Source organism: Typopeltis vanoorti, chromosome 4, assembly GCF_054136105.1.
Source record: "Typopeltis vanoorti isolate ZY-2024b chromosome 4, IOZ_Tvanoo_1.0, whole genome shotgun sequence".
Lineage (NCBI taxonomy): Eukaryota > Metazoa > Arthropoda > Arachnida > Uropygi > Thelyphonidae > Typopeltis > Typopeltis vanoorti.
Window position 1 is genome coordinate 94,082,855 of NC_143552.1, and position 15,370 is coordinate 94,098,224.

Consider the following 15,370-nt stretch of genomic DNA (forward strand, 5'->3'; position numbering starts at 1 on the left):
ACAATACATTTTATCAATGTATCCATACTTCACTATGCGAGATCATTACTCCTTAAGGCTTGAACATCAAAGCTTAATGTTCCTATATATTAATGTCATTGTTTTTTTGTTCTTAATATAACAACATATCAGCTCACTTTGGTTAAAGCAAATAGGACACATCATGAAATCTTACAAAATTATATTGAGTAAGATTTCATGCTGCACCACTTCTGTTTCCAAGGACATTTATCTTCCATTGGAACTTTATAGGCTGTTCACCACAGTTAATCGGCTTTAATAAATTCTTAAGCAAATATTCTTAGCAATACTATTTCTGAGGTGACAGGTTGGAGTCCTATGTCCCATTTCATCTTTTCCTGCTTGTTCACCATATTTCACTTAAGGTTATCCTCACTCTTGAGTTTTTCTATTTACAAGGAGTCACACTTGACTTTTACCTTCGTAGCCTTCTCAGCTATACTGTTACTCTCCAACTCATCCCTCTAGATTTCAGGTCTAGACTTGTCTACTTTATTTTCTCTGCTCCATCTTTTATGGCTCCTATGTTATCCTTTTACATCTGCTGCACCCTGCTATCCCTGTACTTTCCTTTTCTGTGGCTGTTACCTTTTTGTTTGCTGTGCTAATGACATTTTCTGCCATCTGACTACTGTCACAACTATTTAGGTAATTTGCATGATAGTAAGCATGTCATGAGTCAGAGGCAAGTCATATTGCTTGGCTGACACTTATTCTCCTTTTTTTTTTTGGAAGAATTCAGATTTAGTATGAATTTTCAAATGCAAGCATATATTCTTCTTTATTGGTCATCATCATGTGTATCAAGGATTTAGGCCTAGCATGGTCTGTTCCGGCCTTAGAAGTCATCGTTTAAGAGGACGTCCTGGTTTTCTTTTTCCTAATGGTTTGTACTTTAAGGCTTGTTTTGGTAATCTTTCTATTTTCATTCTTTGAACGTGTTCCATCCATTTATGTTTATATTTTTTAATTTTTTTCTATTACTGGTTCTTGGTTTAATTCTTTCATAATATCTTCGTTTCTTTTGTGATCAAATAGGGTATACTTTGCATATTTTCTCATAAACTTCATTTCTGCTGTTGTTAATCTTTGTTTGTCTTTTTGTTTTATTGTCCAGATTTCGCTTCCATACATTAAGACTGGTAGGGCTAATGTATTGTATACTTTTAGTCTGGTTTGTTTTTGAACTAGGTTTGGTTTAAATATAGAGTTAATTACACCTGTTATTTTTAAATATTTTGCAATTTTTACGTTTATATCTTTTTCATTTTCATATGTGATCATACATCCTAGGTAGTTAAATGAATTCACCTGTTCTAAGATCTTGTTATCTATTACTATTTTAGTTCTTGCTGGATCTTGTCCTTTAAAGGCCATAGTTTTTGATTTTTCCCTTGATATTATCATACCTTAATCTTTGGATATCTCATTTAGATTTAAAATAGCTTTCTGTAAGTTATCATCAGAATTTGTAATTATTGTTTGGTCGTCGGCAAAGAGGAGAGTGTTTAAGTTAACTGTTGGTGAAAGTTTAATTCCTTGATGTAACTTCTTTATTGGTGATTTTATTATTGCTATGCAAAAGTTTGGAGAAATATACTGTTCTTGTTCATGAACATTTGTTCATATCTGGTATAGAGGCCTACTCAGTAAATTGCCACCCTCTGTGATTGGGTAGTAAGCTTTCTCTCTTGTGATTCACTGTGTCACAGTGGATAATTCCTCTCTTTGAGCTTGCCCACCAGTGGGAGATACCTCACCTATTCTCTGCCTGCTGTAAATCACCAATAATTCTATTCACTGCATTAATGATGATAGTACAGTCCATTCAACATCCCAAGCTTCAAGATCATCTGCAGCCAGTGCCTTAAACACTAATCTCAATGCCATTCTTCAATAGGGCAAAGATAACCTGATTACCTTCACTGCTACCAAAAAACAAAGTCTTCCCTTTTTTCTTACCATTCATTAAAATACAAATCTCCAAACAGGATGATCTCTCCCTCCTTGGACTAACATTTACTTCTAGTCTCTCCTGCTATAAACACACCACACAATAGCATCTCACTAAAGAACTAGACAGTCTTTTCCACTTTTCACCCATCTATCTACTAACACTATACAAATCCTTAATCTATCCATCCTTAGAATGCTGTTCACATATTTAGGATTCCTAAATCCTTCCTAAAAATTCTTAATGCTATTGAGAGGAAAGTGATTCAGCTGATTAAAGACACCTTCCTGATTGACTTCTCAGATATCTCAGATACTGTTCATTGTATCATTATCTCAGATACTGTTCCATAGTCACTTCTCCACTGAACTTGCCACCATCAGTGCAACATCCCTTTTCAGTTTAACTGCAAAACAAATTGCAGTCACCAAAACTGTTTCTTCTCTATCTTTTATTCCATCTACTTCTATCCTTTAGAACAACCCTCCTCACAAAGTATTCCTCAGCAAGTACTGCCTCCAACATTCAAGAAAAATGTCAGTAGGATTCTTCTTTCCCAACTCTCACCTGCCCCCCCCCCCCACCCACACATCATTGATGTGCCTTAGGTGTATCTATCTCATGGGATTTGTATATAAATTATTCTTGTTGCAGCCAAAATAAATTCTGAAAAATCTTCCAAAATCTTATCCCAATGTTAAGTAATTTGTTCCAGCTAATATGAATACTACAGTATTTTTCATTTTCCTCATTAATAGCATCATTAGATCCTTAACATTCTGCTTAATATATATCTTTCTCATACCATGGGATCTCCACAAACTGCAACTATTCTGCCTGCTATGATATCTGTTGTACTAAGATTCATTTACAGTCTGCATCATTACAAAAATGATTCCCTTAAACCGCCATGTTTTGCTTCAGTTTCATTCTTCAAAATCTGCTAAATATAAACTTGTCAACATTAGCCAATTTTTTTCCTTCAACCCCTAAGTTTCTCTCTCTCTCTCTCTCTCTCTCTCTCTCTCTCTCTCTCTCTCTCTCTCTCTCTCTCTCCCTCCCTCCCTCCCTCCATACTTTCCTTCCTCATATGAATATCTTCAATATTAGATTATTCATCAGTTCCTTCTACTAACAATTTCATTTCTTTGCAGCGACACATTTGGATAATTTATTGTTCATTAATCCTACATTCATAATCAGCTCTAGGATTTTTGCGACTTCAAGCAAAACATTTTTAGCTACCTTCTCTTTTTTTTTTTTTTTTTGTTGACTTTGCATTTTTTTACTTCAAAATTAATAAAAATGAAAATAGAAAAACTGATTACTGATGTAGTCGATTGATTCAAGTGTTGTGAAGGATATCGTTGACAAAAAATCCATCACAAACAGTGCAGGAGATTGCTGCAGTACTGAAGATATCTCATACAAGCATTGAAAACCATTTGCACAACCTGGGATATGTTTCAAAAACTCAGTGTTTGGGTGCAGCATGAATTGACTGAGGCCAATATGACTGCTTGCATATCCATCTGTGATTCGCTGCGACATCACCAAGAAAAAAGACCCATTTTTGAAGTGGATGATTATGGGAGATAAAAATAGGTCATGTATGATAACATGGTACGTAAAAGATCATGGGGGCATAAGAGCGAACCGCCACAAACAACATCGAAAGCGGGATTGCACCCAAAGAAGATTATGCTCTCTGTGTGTGTGTGTGTGTGTGTGGTGGGATTATAAAGGTGTTGTCCACTATGAGGTGTTACCATCTGGCAGAATGATTGATTCAACTGTCTATTGCTCACAGTTAACGCGACTGGCCCATGCAATTAGTACAAAACATCCTAAATTGGCAAATTGGAAAGGAGTTGTTTTTCACCACGACAATGCCGGACCCCACACATCGTTAATAACCTGGAGTAAATTGTTATGTCTTGGCTGGTATGTTTTGCCGTATCCTCCGTATTCACTGGACCTGGCACCTTCCGATTATGAATGCGACATAAATGAAGTTGGTAAACAGATGGCAAGAGGTCATTGATAAAGAGGGTCAATATATAACTGACTAGTATATATTATATATATTAAATAAAATGTGTTTCATTCCACTCTGAAAAACCAAACTTATTTGCCAACCCAATAGTTAGTATTCTCTTATTATCCATTCTTATCAGTGGCTAGAGAGCTGTGTTGATCTGCAACCAGTTGCTCTCATTCCACTTTTTTTTAATATATATATATATATATATATAGGCAGTCTCCAACTTATGTAAATTATCCTGAAGGGCTAGGGAAATGGTGAATTTTAAAAATTGTATTTGACATGACTACTTATTTGCACTCCATCTAATGGCAGTCTTCAGCAAGGAACAGAAAAAAGGAACAGAAGTGGAAAAAGGGATCCCATTTGTATAAATGTTCCAAAATCGATCTAGAAATAAATGAAAAACTGTTCAGTCATCTCTTGATAATTTCATAAGAAGGGTAAACAGCCAAATTAACCCCCCCCATTTTCTCCTACTATTTATGCTGTATTACGTTACTTTTCATTAATACATTGGAATCTAATTTGTGTGTGAATGAAACTAACAGCAATAACTTTGAAACATGCGAATGTGCATACATGTATGTAAACATGTAAGCAGTAGGGTGTGATTAACGGATGAGGATGTAAAATTTTAGTTATGTAAAGTTTGCATAAGTACTCATGTAAATCAGGGACTATGTGTGTGTGTGGGGGGGGGGTGAGTGGATATAATGTATGTATAAATTATTTAACTTCAGTTTTTAAACTAATTTAATATGAGTGTAGATCATAAGTAAATGTGATAAATAGGTCTACACAGGTATCTGTCTGTGTAATTCCTTATCTAGAGGTAAATTGTGACTATTGCATTTAAAAATTTTAATATCTTAAACCAAAACTCAAATTTCATATCCACAATATTATAAGTTAGAATTGCACTTTCAGCAGAGGTTCAAAATATTTATTGAAAATGTCTTTTAATTGAGGCATAAGTTTCCTTATTGCAAACAGATAATATGCAGATTACTTATGTAAGGTAATTAGTCATCTTTATTTATAAAATTTCCAACTAGTATTTCGTAGTCATCTTTAGTATGTGATCAGTGGATTAAACAATGCAGGTATGGAATCATGAGTTGTAACAGAGCTGCATATTCTAATTATAACTGAGGTCCTAGCAGGTTGCAGCAAATGCAGATAGAAAAAACTATTAGCAGAGAGATTTCTAAATTAATAACTGTTATACATCAAATGTGAGCATAAACTAGATGTTGTATCAAGATGCTAAATGCATGGCTCATTGTTATAGTGTGCTGTATTAACTTCTCTCATAGCTTAATTCATTAATATGTAGGTCTTTGATATATGGTGACCAAAGCTGGTTTAAGATGAGACCTTTGTTTTATTACAGTGGGTTAGATTTAAATTTTTTCTTTTGAGAACTGCTAATGTGTGTGTGTTGGCTGATCTAGAACCATTTACCCAGCATCATTTATGACAGGACTTGCATTTCTGTTAAGTCATGGACCAATTATTAATTTCAGTTGTTTATCAGCATGAAGTAATATTGTATTTGAAAAGAAAATTGTATAAATCATATTACTTGTGTGGTTTCCAAACCTAGAAATTTGATGCATTAGTTATTATTCAAAAGTCTCTGTCACTTAAAATTTTATTAAATTATTTAAAAATGATTAAATAGCTTTGGCAGTTTTTTATTTTTTATTGAAACAGTACCTTCAGTCACACTTCTTATATTATTTTTTTTTATAGTCACTTTTGATATATTTTGTGGTTCTGCAGTACATTAATAAATTAGCCAAGTCCTGAGACCCTTGCATAAACCTTTATTGCATTTCATAATTATTAATTTGTACCAGTTTGTTTTATAACTAATATTCTTGCGTTTATAAATATTACTGAATTTGATTTATATGGATTTTGCTCATTTTAAATAAATAAAATCAGTGTAATCTGGATTATAGTAATATTATTAAATTATCTGTGATACATTTGAAATGTGTCACAGATAATTTTTTTATCTTTTTAAAATGAATTTAAGTGTTAAAATTTTTAAACTACAATTTTTATTTTTTCTCCCTTTTTTCCTTTCTTAGATATTATGCAACAATTTGATCATCCACATATTATCCGCCTGACTGGAATATGCTCTGACTCTCCAATATGGATAGTTATGGAGTTAGCTAAACATGGCGAGGTATATGTTAATTTAATTTCTTATTAAATTTAGATGTGCCTATAAAGTAAATGCACATGTACACATGTATGTATATGTGCATTTGAGAATACATTATAGGAAATGATGACAGAAGTAAATTCACAAGTACATTTTTGAGGATATTGGTTGTTTTCTCAGAGGTGCCCCGGATGTAGGGGATGGTGATAGATTTAGTGTAATCTTTATTGTGAAGGGGGGGGGGGGGGTTGTGGTTTACTGGTTTTAGTATTTTTTGGGGTCAAAAAATATGACCTAACTTCTTGTTATAGACTATATAAAAAGCTGGCATCCCTTATCCGCTCTATCAAAGAACAACCACTTCCCCCAAGACCTACCAGGTGTATACCAGGTCCCTTGCAGCTGTAAATTGTCCTACTTTGGCCAAACAGGCAGGACAGCGAATATCAGGATTTCAGAACACAAAGACTACATCTGGTTTCACCAGTAAAGCCATTCAGGGCTTGCAGACCATGCCATAGAATTCATTGGAAGAAAACTAAAATAATACACCGCAGCAAGTTCAAGTATGAAAGATTATTCATGGAATCATCAGTGGCTCTAAAAAAAACGTTCCAAACCTCAACAAATTTCGGTGCATGAAACTGCCCCAAATTTGGGAGACTTGCATCATAAGAACTTCAGCCCAACAGCCAAAACAACCCAATTAGCCCACTAGGGGGTACCATTAGGACTTTAGGAACAAGATTAGTTTCCTGCCTTCTTCCTCATTTGCTTTTGTTAGTGTCTGCGTGCACATACCATATTTGTATGTTCCTGAAGATGGCAACGTGACGTTGCCGAAATATTGAAGGTATTCATTAAAGTTTCCTTTAATTAATATCCGTTTTATGCGTTGTAATTTTCTTAAGTTAATTACCAGTTATGTATGACCAATGTATAAGCCTTGCTACAAGAATTAAAATATATTTAGTTATGGTTTGAGAATCATCATCATCATCATCAAATTCCTGCCATGTACCCTCAAGAGGTGTACAGGATGACAGTACTACATGAAAAAATTACATCATTACTAACTTCCTATCTACAATTTTCCTCCAAATCAGTCTGTTACTTGTCAAGACTCCAACATTATCAGATCTTATATTTCTATCGTCTAAGGCACTTTGTACCGTATCAATCCACCTATATCTTGGTCTTCCTCTGGGTCGTTTTCCTGCCAACCTGGCAGAGAACACTTGTTTTGCTAATCTTTCCTCTCCCATTCTATTTAAGTGACCATACCATCTGAGATTAGCTCTGCTAACGCATTCCTGGATGCTGACAATGTCAAGTTCTTTCCTAATATCCTCATTTTTAATATAATATTGCCATTGATGCCATCTGTTCACGCCTCTAATCTTTCTCAGGACTCTCATATCTGCGGTCTCTAGTCTTTGGTCAAGTGTTTTACTTCTGACCCAGCTCTCAGATCCATAAGTTAAAATTGGTTTGAACACAGTCTTGTATACAGCTAATTTAGTGTTCCGACTAATTTCTTTCTTATTCCATATGAATTTATTCAATTGACTTCCCACGATACCAGCTTTGCTGATTCTGTTTTCTATTTCTATATTTAGTTTACCATCTTCAGTAAAAATTGTGCCTAAGTAGCTGAAATGTTTTACTTGTTCCACAGGTTCTCCATTCACAACACAGTTGACATTTTCAATGATTCTGCCTATTTTCATTGTCTTTTTATTGCTGACCTTCATACCATATCTATTACAACAGCTATTCAATTTAGTCAGAGAATCTTGCAGACTTGTAGCGGATTTATTTAGAAGTATAACATCATCCGCATAAAGCAAAGAGCTGACATTAACATCTCCAATTTTGATATCAGGTTTAATACCACTTTCCTTCATAATGTGATCCATATAGATAATGAATAACAGAGGGGATAATGTACATCCTTGTCTCACACCAGATTTAACATTAAACCATCTTCCTGTACTTCCTTCAATTCTAACTGCTGACTCACAACTCAAATAAAGACTAAGTATTGCTTGATATAATGCCCCATTGACACCATATAACTGCAGCGTATTGAATAGCTTCTCTCTTGGCACCTTGTCATATGCCTTTTCCAAATCGACAAAACTTAAATACAGATCTTTGTTATATTCCCATGCTTTCTCGACTATTTGTCGTAAAATGAAGATCTGATCCTGACAGCCTCTATTTGGCCTGAATCCAGCTTGTTCTTCACCAAGCTTTTCTTCCACAATTCTTCTCAACCGTTTCTCAAGTATACTTGCATAGATCTTGCCAGGAACACTCAGTAGGGAAATACCTCTGTAATTCTCACATTCAGTTTTATTTCCCTTTTTATATATGGGTACTATGAGAGCTCTACTCCAATCATCGGGAATTCGTCCCTCTGTCCAGACTTTCTGAACTATGCAGTGCAGCCACTGTAAGACTCTTATACACCATACTTCAGCATTTCTGGTCGAATATCATCTACTCCTGCTGCCTTTCCACATTTCAAGCCTTTGATGGCTTTTTCTACTTCAAGTATGGATATGTATTCCTGACTGCATGCCTGGTCAGTGTTTTTTATCACTGTGCTGTCATCACTGCTTGTTTCATTTAGCAGTTTTTCAAAGTAATTACTCCATACTTCAAGGATATCTTTTTCTCCTGTTTTCATTTCACCTTTATCATCTCTAATTCCTTTTTGAGAATTAAAATGCATTTAAAATTTTTTTTTCTTTTTATAATCACAGAATGATATACCTGTGTGTGTGGATATACTCTGTTTATAAATTGAGGTACATTAATATTGCACTGTTAGTAAACAAAAATAAACTTCATTCCTATTTACTTCTGATTTATCATCTGTTGCATGTATGCATACATATGTTGAAATATATTTGATGGGAATAATTTTATGAAATATCACAGTACATCCACACATATAAAAGATTATAACTAATCAGTAGTTTCTCTGGCACTGGCTGGCTTATTCATGATTACATAGTTTAAAAAAAAAAAAAAAGTCATCTGAGATAGGGATATAAGACTGTTTTATTTTTCATATTGAAAAAAAAAAATGCAATGGGCTGCATATATTATGAAATGTGATATTTGTCCAGACATGATAAGCAGAATTTTTTTTGCTGAATTGCTTAATTAAAATGACTACATAATTCAAATTAATATCCTCATTTCTTAGTACAGTAATATTCTGCATTACAATGATCCACTCATACAATGCTTTTAAATTATAACCATTGCCCATTTATACAATTGTTTTTTGCAGCCTGATGCTCTCCTGAATAATCAAATGAACTGTTTGTTTACAATGTCATTGATCTCTCTCTCTCTATGATTTTGATGTTTTGCTGAATTATAAACTGTTTAAAACAATTACTTTATTGTTGCTAACAATGGCAGATAAAATTCAAAGTAAGGGTGCTGTTGCTCCAGCAAGAAAGAAGAAAACTCATAAACCTATTACATTACATACTAAGATTAAAATTAAGTTTAGTGATGATGGTGTATCAAACACTAAGAGAGGTCTCAGGCTAAACTTACCTCGCATTACTGTTGTTACAGTTGTTAAAAACATAGATAAAGTTGTAAGTGGAGCGGAAGGTGCTATGCTAGTTAATCTTTTTTATGTTGAGCCCATACACGGGAGGTTGGTTGATCAACCTATAGTACATTAGTACCATGTGTGGGTTGAGAAAGAAGAAACTTGTATACATTTGATTTAAAAGCCCATATATTGTATTCCTTTGGAAATACATCAGAAGAAAGACTGTTCCACTGTACAGAAGTAGCAGGGATGAAGGAGGAGGAAAAGAAACTTTTTCTGTGCATCTCAAGGTGTACTGTGAAATGATGTTGAGCGGCAACTGTACATGTTCCAATGGGATTAGTACTGAGTTGGGGGAATTATTGATGCTACTTCAGGCAAATATTTGCCATGGAAATATTTATAGAATATACAAGTTGCAGAGACCAAATGTCTGTGAAAGTGGGGAGAGTGAGTTAGTAAGAGATGGGTCATTTATCAATCTAATTGCTCTCCTTTGTATTGAGTCAAGCCTTTTGAAGGAACTTTTAGGAGCCCCCATTCCAAATGTAAGAGCAGTATTCGATAGCTGAGAGGATTTGTGATTTGTATAAGGTTAACAGCTGTTCAGAGGTGAAGTAATGTCTTCAGCAAAAGAGAAATCCTAGTTTTTTGGAAGCTGAGGATGCAATAGTTGTGATGTGCTTATGCCAGGAGAGGCTTGATGTCAGAGTAATCCCAAGAATAGAAAACTCATCTTCTGGAAATTTGAGTGTTATCAAAAATAATACTGGGGAAAAAATGGATCTTTTTTATGAGAAATAAGATGGAACTGGTTTTTTCTAGCATTGAAATCGAGTTGTGTGGAGTAAGGTTTATCAAATGAAAGGGAGGAGTGCAGTGTGCTGTCATCGGCAAAAATGTGTATTGGGTTGGAGGTCAGTTGAAATAGGTCATTGATATACCTCACTGGGCCAGACAATTGTGAGTGTGGGACAACCCAGTCCATGGAACACCTTCTTGCTTGCCCCTTTCTTCCATCACCTTGCACAAAAGAGGACCTTATATCCTTCATAGAAAGCAGTTGATTGTGCAAAATACTGGAGAAACATCTGACCATATCTATTGTATATAAGTTATGTATAGTTTCCTTTTTTCATATTTAATTATTTTTCCCTGTATAATTCACCTACCAAATCTAAGCTGATCTCATTGTAATGTATCCTAATTTGGTGTAAATCATGTTGTATCACATGATTACTACTGTACTACTTGTGTTTGGATACGAAATTAAAAAAAAAAAAAATTGATATGCAGAAGGAGGAGAGTTGGTGAGAGAACAGAATCTTGTGGATTCCCAGCATTAGTTGGATGGTGAGAGGATAAGGAACTGTCTATCTACCATCACACATAGTGTGTACTATGTGTGATGGTAGATAGACAGTAAGCTGGCAATTCAGCTGCAGAAGTCTTGAGACAGTCCAGATGATGGGAGTTTGCTCAGCAAGTCTTTGTGGCAGACCCGGTCAAAAGCTTTGGAGATATTAAGTGCAACCACTTGAGATTCGCCAAATTTCCTTCATGGCATTTGTTCAGAGATAGATGATATATGAGAGTAGATCTGGAATCCATACTGGTGGTTGTTTAATAGCTGAGTGTCTTGATGGTAGTGTAGGAGTTGGGAATCAGTGGTTTCTCCATCACTTTAGATAGGACTGAAGTGAGTGAGATAGGGCAGTAGTTAGATGGCAGTAATTTGTTGCCGTTCTTGGGAATGGGTTGAATATAGGCCAATTTCCAAGCTGTGGAATAGATACCAGTGGAATAAGAGAGTATGTACAGGTGGCATAGGAGTCAGTTCTAGTGTACAAACCTTTAGGACAATTGGAGGAATGCCATCAGGGCCAGGAGACTTTTATTTGTTCTAATTTAGACAACGAGTTTCTTATATCTTTCTTGCAAAAGGATATTGGGGCATTCTATGTTGGTCAACTGCAATGGTTTTGGGGGGGGGGGGGCGTTTGCCATTGTCAATTATGTGTGCAATGGAGGGAAAATGTGAAGCCAGGAGGATTTTTCTATTGGTGATTATGCTGTAGAGTCATTTGGGTAATAGGTGTGAGAATGACAAAAGGACAGTGAATTTTTCTTTATAAAGTCATTCTATGAGGAAATGACTTTCATGAAGAACTTATCATGTTCCAGTTAATTCTATATTTAGTGTCGATAGCATGCTCTTCAAATCCAGGCTCCTTAGGCTCATGCATGGAATTTAATATAAGATTTTTATTCTTCTAGCCGAATAAAAGCAGATCTTCTTGTTTGTCTGAAATAAGATAACCCACAAGAACAAAGAATCTGGTAGATGCTTGGATAATGGAGAGGTGGAAGTTTGTCCTTAGGAGAAGTGAGAAAGGTGGAGATTTTTCTGATGAGGCAAAAGGCAATAAAAATATTCAGTGGTTTTAAGACTTTCACTGATGCCGTGCACATAAGTGATATGAATAAGCGTTATTTCTTCTGTATTTGCTGAGGTAAGATGCAATAACTCTAACAGTTGTTCTGATGAAAGAATCCTTAAAACTATTTAGATAAAAAGGTGGAATTAATATGTTGTAATTCTTTCTGTAACAATTCTTCTATACATAAGGAATGAGCACGATGTACTAATGATTTAATAATTTCATTTTTTGACTAGGAAGGTGATGAGCTTCAGCATGGATATAATGACCTGTATGAGTCTTCTTCTGAAAAACTGAAAAAAAAAAGTAGGATATCATCTGGTTGACGATGAATTAAAAGATCTAAAAAGGCTAATTGCTTATGTACTTCTAAGGTAATTGGATTCTGGGATGAAGTGCATTTAATTTAGAAAAAACTGCCATAACTCAGAGGAAGAGCCATTCCAAATTGCAAAATATCATCCAATTATCTGAACCAATGAGTTGGTCTATCAAAAATACATTGTTCACAGTGTTCCATGAAGAAGTTGGTGATAGGAGAAATAGGATTGTCCATAGCTGTTCCTTTGATTTGTTGATATAATTTGTTTTAAAATTAAAGGATCTGAAGGAAATTCTAGTTGAAGTAATTCAGTGGTGTCAGATAAAGGAACATTAGTAAACAAGGATACAGCATCTAAACTAATCGTAATATCTGAAGCGTCCGAATGAAGATCAGAAATTTTATTTTTAGAATCCAAAGTATTTTTTATATAAGTAGCAGTTCTTCTAGTTGAAATAGCAAGTAAATTAGATAAGAATTTAGAAATTTTATAAGTTGGACAGTGAAGTTAGGACAATCAAGTAAAGTCTCACATGTTTCTTTATAAAGCAGTTCTATGAGGAAGCAACTTTGGTTGTCCACTAGATCGTATGGTCTTCCCAAAGTTCATAAACCAGGTATTCCATAAAAAGGAGAGATGAAAAACAAATTCAAACAGCAGAAATGAAATTTCTCAGAAAAACAGCTGGATATACCAAGTGGGACAATAAAACAGATGAAGAAATTTTACATTCCTTGAATATAAAACCAATTAATTAATACACAAGACAGTATAAACAAAAATGGATAGATCATTTAAATCAAATGGACAACAGCAGACTACCATAAATATTATACAGATATAAAATAAGCAGAAAAAGAAGAATTGGAAGCCTGAGAAAGATGGCATGAGACTGGATCAGGCCATCTGGCCTAAAATCCATGTTAGGAAGAAGAAGATAAGTTGGACATTCTATACAGTCTACAACTGGTCTTAATGGAATACCTGGTTCATGAACTTTGGGAAGACCATACGATCTAGTTGGACAACCAGTCATTTCCTCATAGAACTGCTTTATAAAGAAACGTGCCACTTTACTTTACTGTCCTAACTTAAACAGATCCAGAGGTCTATGTTTATCCCCTTTGTTAGAGATAGTACTTTTTAAATCAGTCAAAGCTGTCTTAACTGTATTTTGTCTAAATATATATAATTTTTTTTTTTTTAAATAAGTTAGGAAATTATTGATCTTTTATAGTTATCTTACCTTAGCTACTCAGGCGGTACTTTTTAGAATTGTCTGTTAATGTTTAATTGCCATTCTGTGATCTTGTACTGATGATGCCTATGATACTTAAGCAAAAATTCTGCATTAATAAAGTTACGTGAGTTTTCATCCTGTTTTATTTTTTTCAATATGCCAACTCACAGTATTTCATTATTGAAACACAGTATACTTACACCATCTTTTCATTTTGTTCAGAAAAGATTAGCCAACATAGCTAATATCAACATATGTAATCTTATATATGTCCAACTTCTTAAACCGTGGATGAAGCAGATTTGTTCATTAGAAGCTACTTTTGTACAGGACTAAAGACCATGTGCCTTCTCCAGGCACAGAGAAGAAATCACCTGCTACAGCAGGTATGCGGATAATATCCTCGTCATAGAAATAGTAGATGCCATTAATGACCACCTTCTTGCTAATTTCACCCAATTTTATGCTAGATGATTTCTTCCTTGAACGATCAGTCATTAGCTTCCTAAATATAATGATTTTGCACCACCAGAAGTCAGTATGTCAAGCATTATCAGCAGTCATTATTTCCCAACCAATTTTTGAATGCTTTCAGTTACATTGCAGAACTGCCAGCCTATCACAAGGATAATAATACTGTTCAAACAAAGTGATTTCTGATTTGCAAGTATCCTCTACACTTAATTCAGGACGCAAATAGAAGACTCAAAATGCTTACCTGCCTGGCAATCAAATACTCTCCTTTCGGTTTGAAAGTTAGCAAACTTCATAACAGCATTTTAAAATAGTCTTATCTTTAAAATAATCGTATCTTAACCTTGAAGTGCAAAGCCAGTCTGGTTGGCCTAGTGGTTAGTGTATCTGCTCTCCAGCCAGCCAAGAGGCTGCGGGTTCAAATCCCTCCATGGGCATTGATGTTTGTGATTGTCCTGCTTGAAGTGCAAATGGAAGAACCTCATAAAGCTTAAACCATCGGAACAGAACCAGGCATACACATGCTATGACAGCATTACTTACAGGGAAATTCTAGGATGGTTATGTATTGGTTTGTATTTTCACCCCAAAGTCATTGTTTTCTTAGAACCATTGAGCACTTCAGAAACTGCAGTCTCCCACCAGAATATTAGAATAATAAAATAAGAAAACGGACTCACAACACCAAATGCAACTGACCTATCCACAAAAGAGAAATGTGCCTAAAACCAGGCAATCAGAAACCAGACAAGATCTTTCCATGACCAACCTTCCCACTGAGACTCTGAAATTGAAAAATAAACCCAGTTCCATAAACATAAGGGGACCACACATTTTATCTACCATATCTCTAAAATACAGAACAAACATACTAGATTTCAGTTTTGATGATCATTATTCCACATAAATATATATGTATAATTTGTATATGTGTGTGTGTGCAGGTTGTATGTGCATAAATGTTTGTTTGTAAGCCACAATTTTTCTGGATATGTTTGTGTATACATGTGCTTTGCATTCACTCTAGCATCCATCCTGTGTAAAATGGATCATACTTTTTGTGAGACTGAAATCAATAAAAAGAAAGAAAGAAAAGGTCATAAGA

General features: G+C 34.8%; 1 protein-coding gene across 5 annotated transcripts in view; it reads left to right on the forward strand.

The window, feature by feature from the left end:
- Positions 1–15,370, forward strand: part of LOC150107502 (focal adhesion kinase 1-like) — a 496,861-nt gene that overhangs the window by 287,726 nt on the left and 193,765 nt on the right. For all 5 annotated transcript variants that reach the window (XM_090391922.1, XM_090391925.1, XM_090391923.1 and 2 more), the window contains one exon: positions 6,122–6,222. In XM_090391922.1, the coding sequence (XP_090248048.1) occupies positions 6,122–6,222 (101 nt within the window). The remainder of the gene's footprint in view (positions 1–6,121; positions 6,223–15,370) is intronic.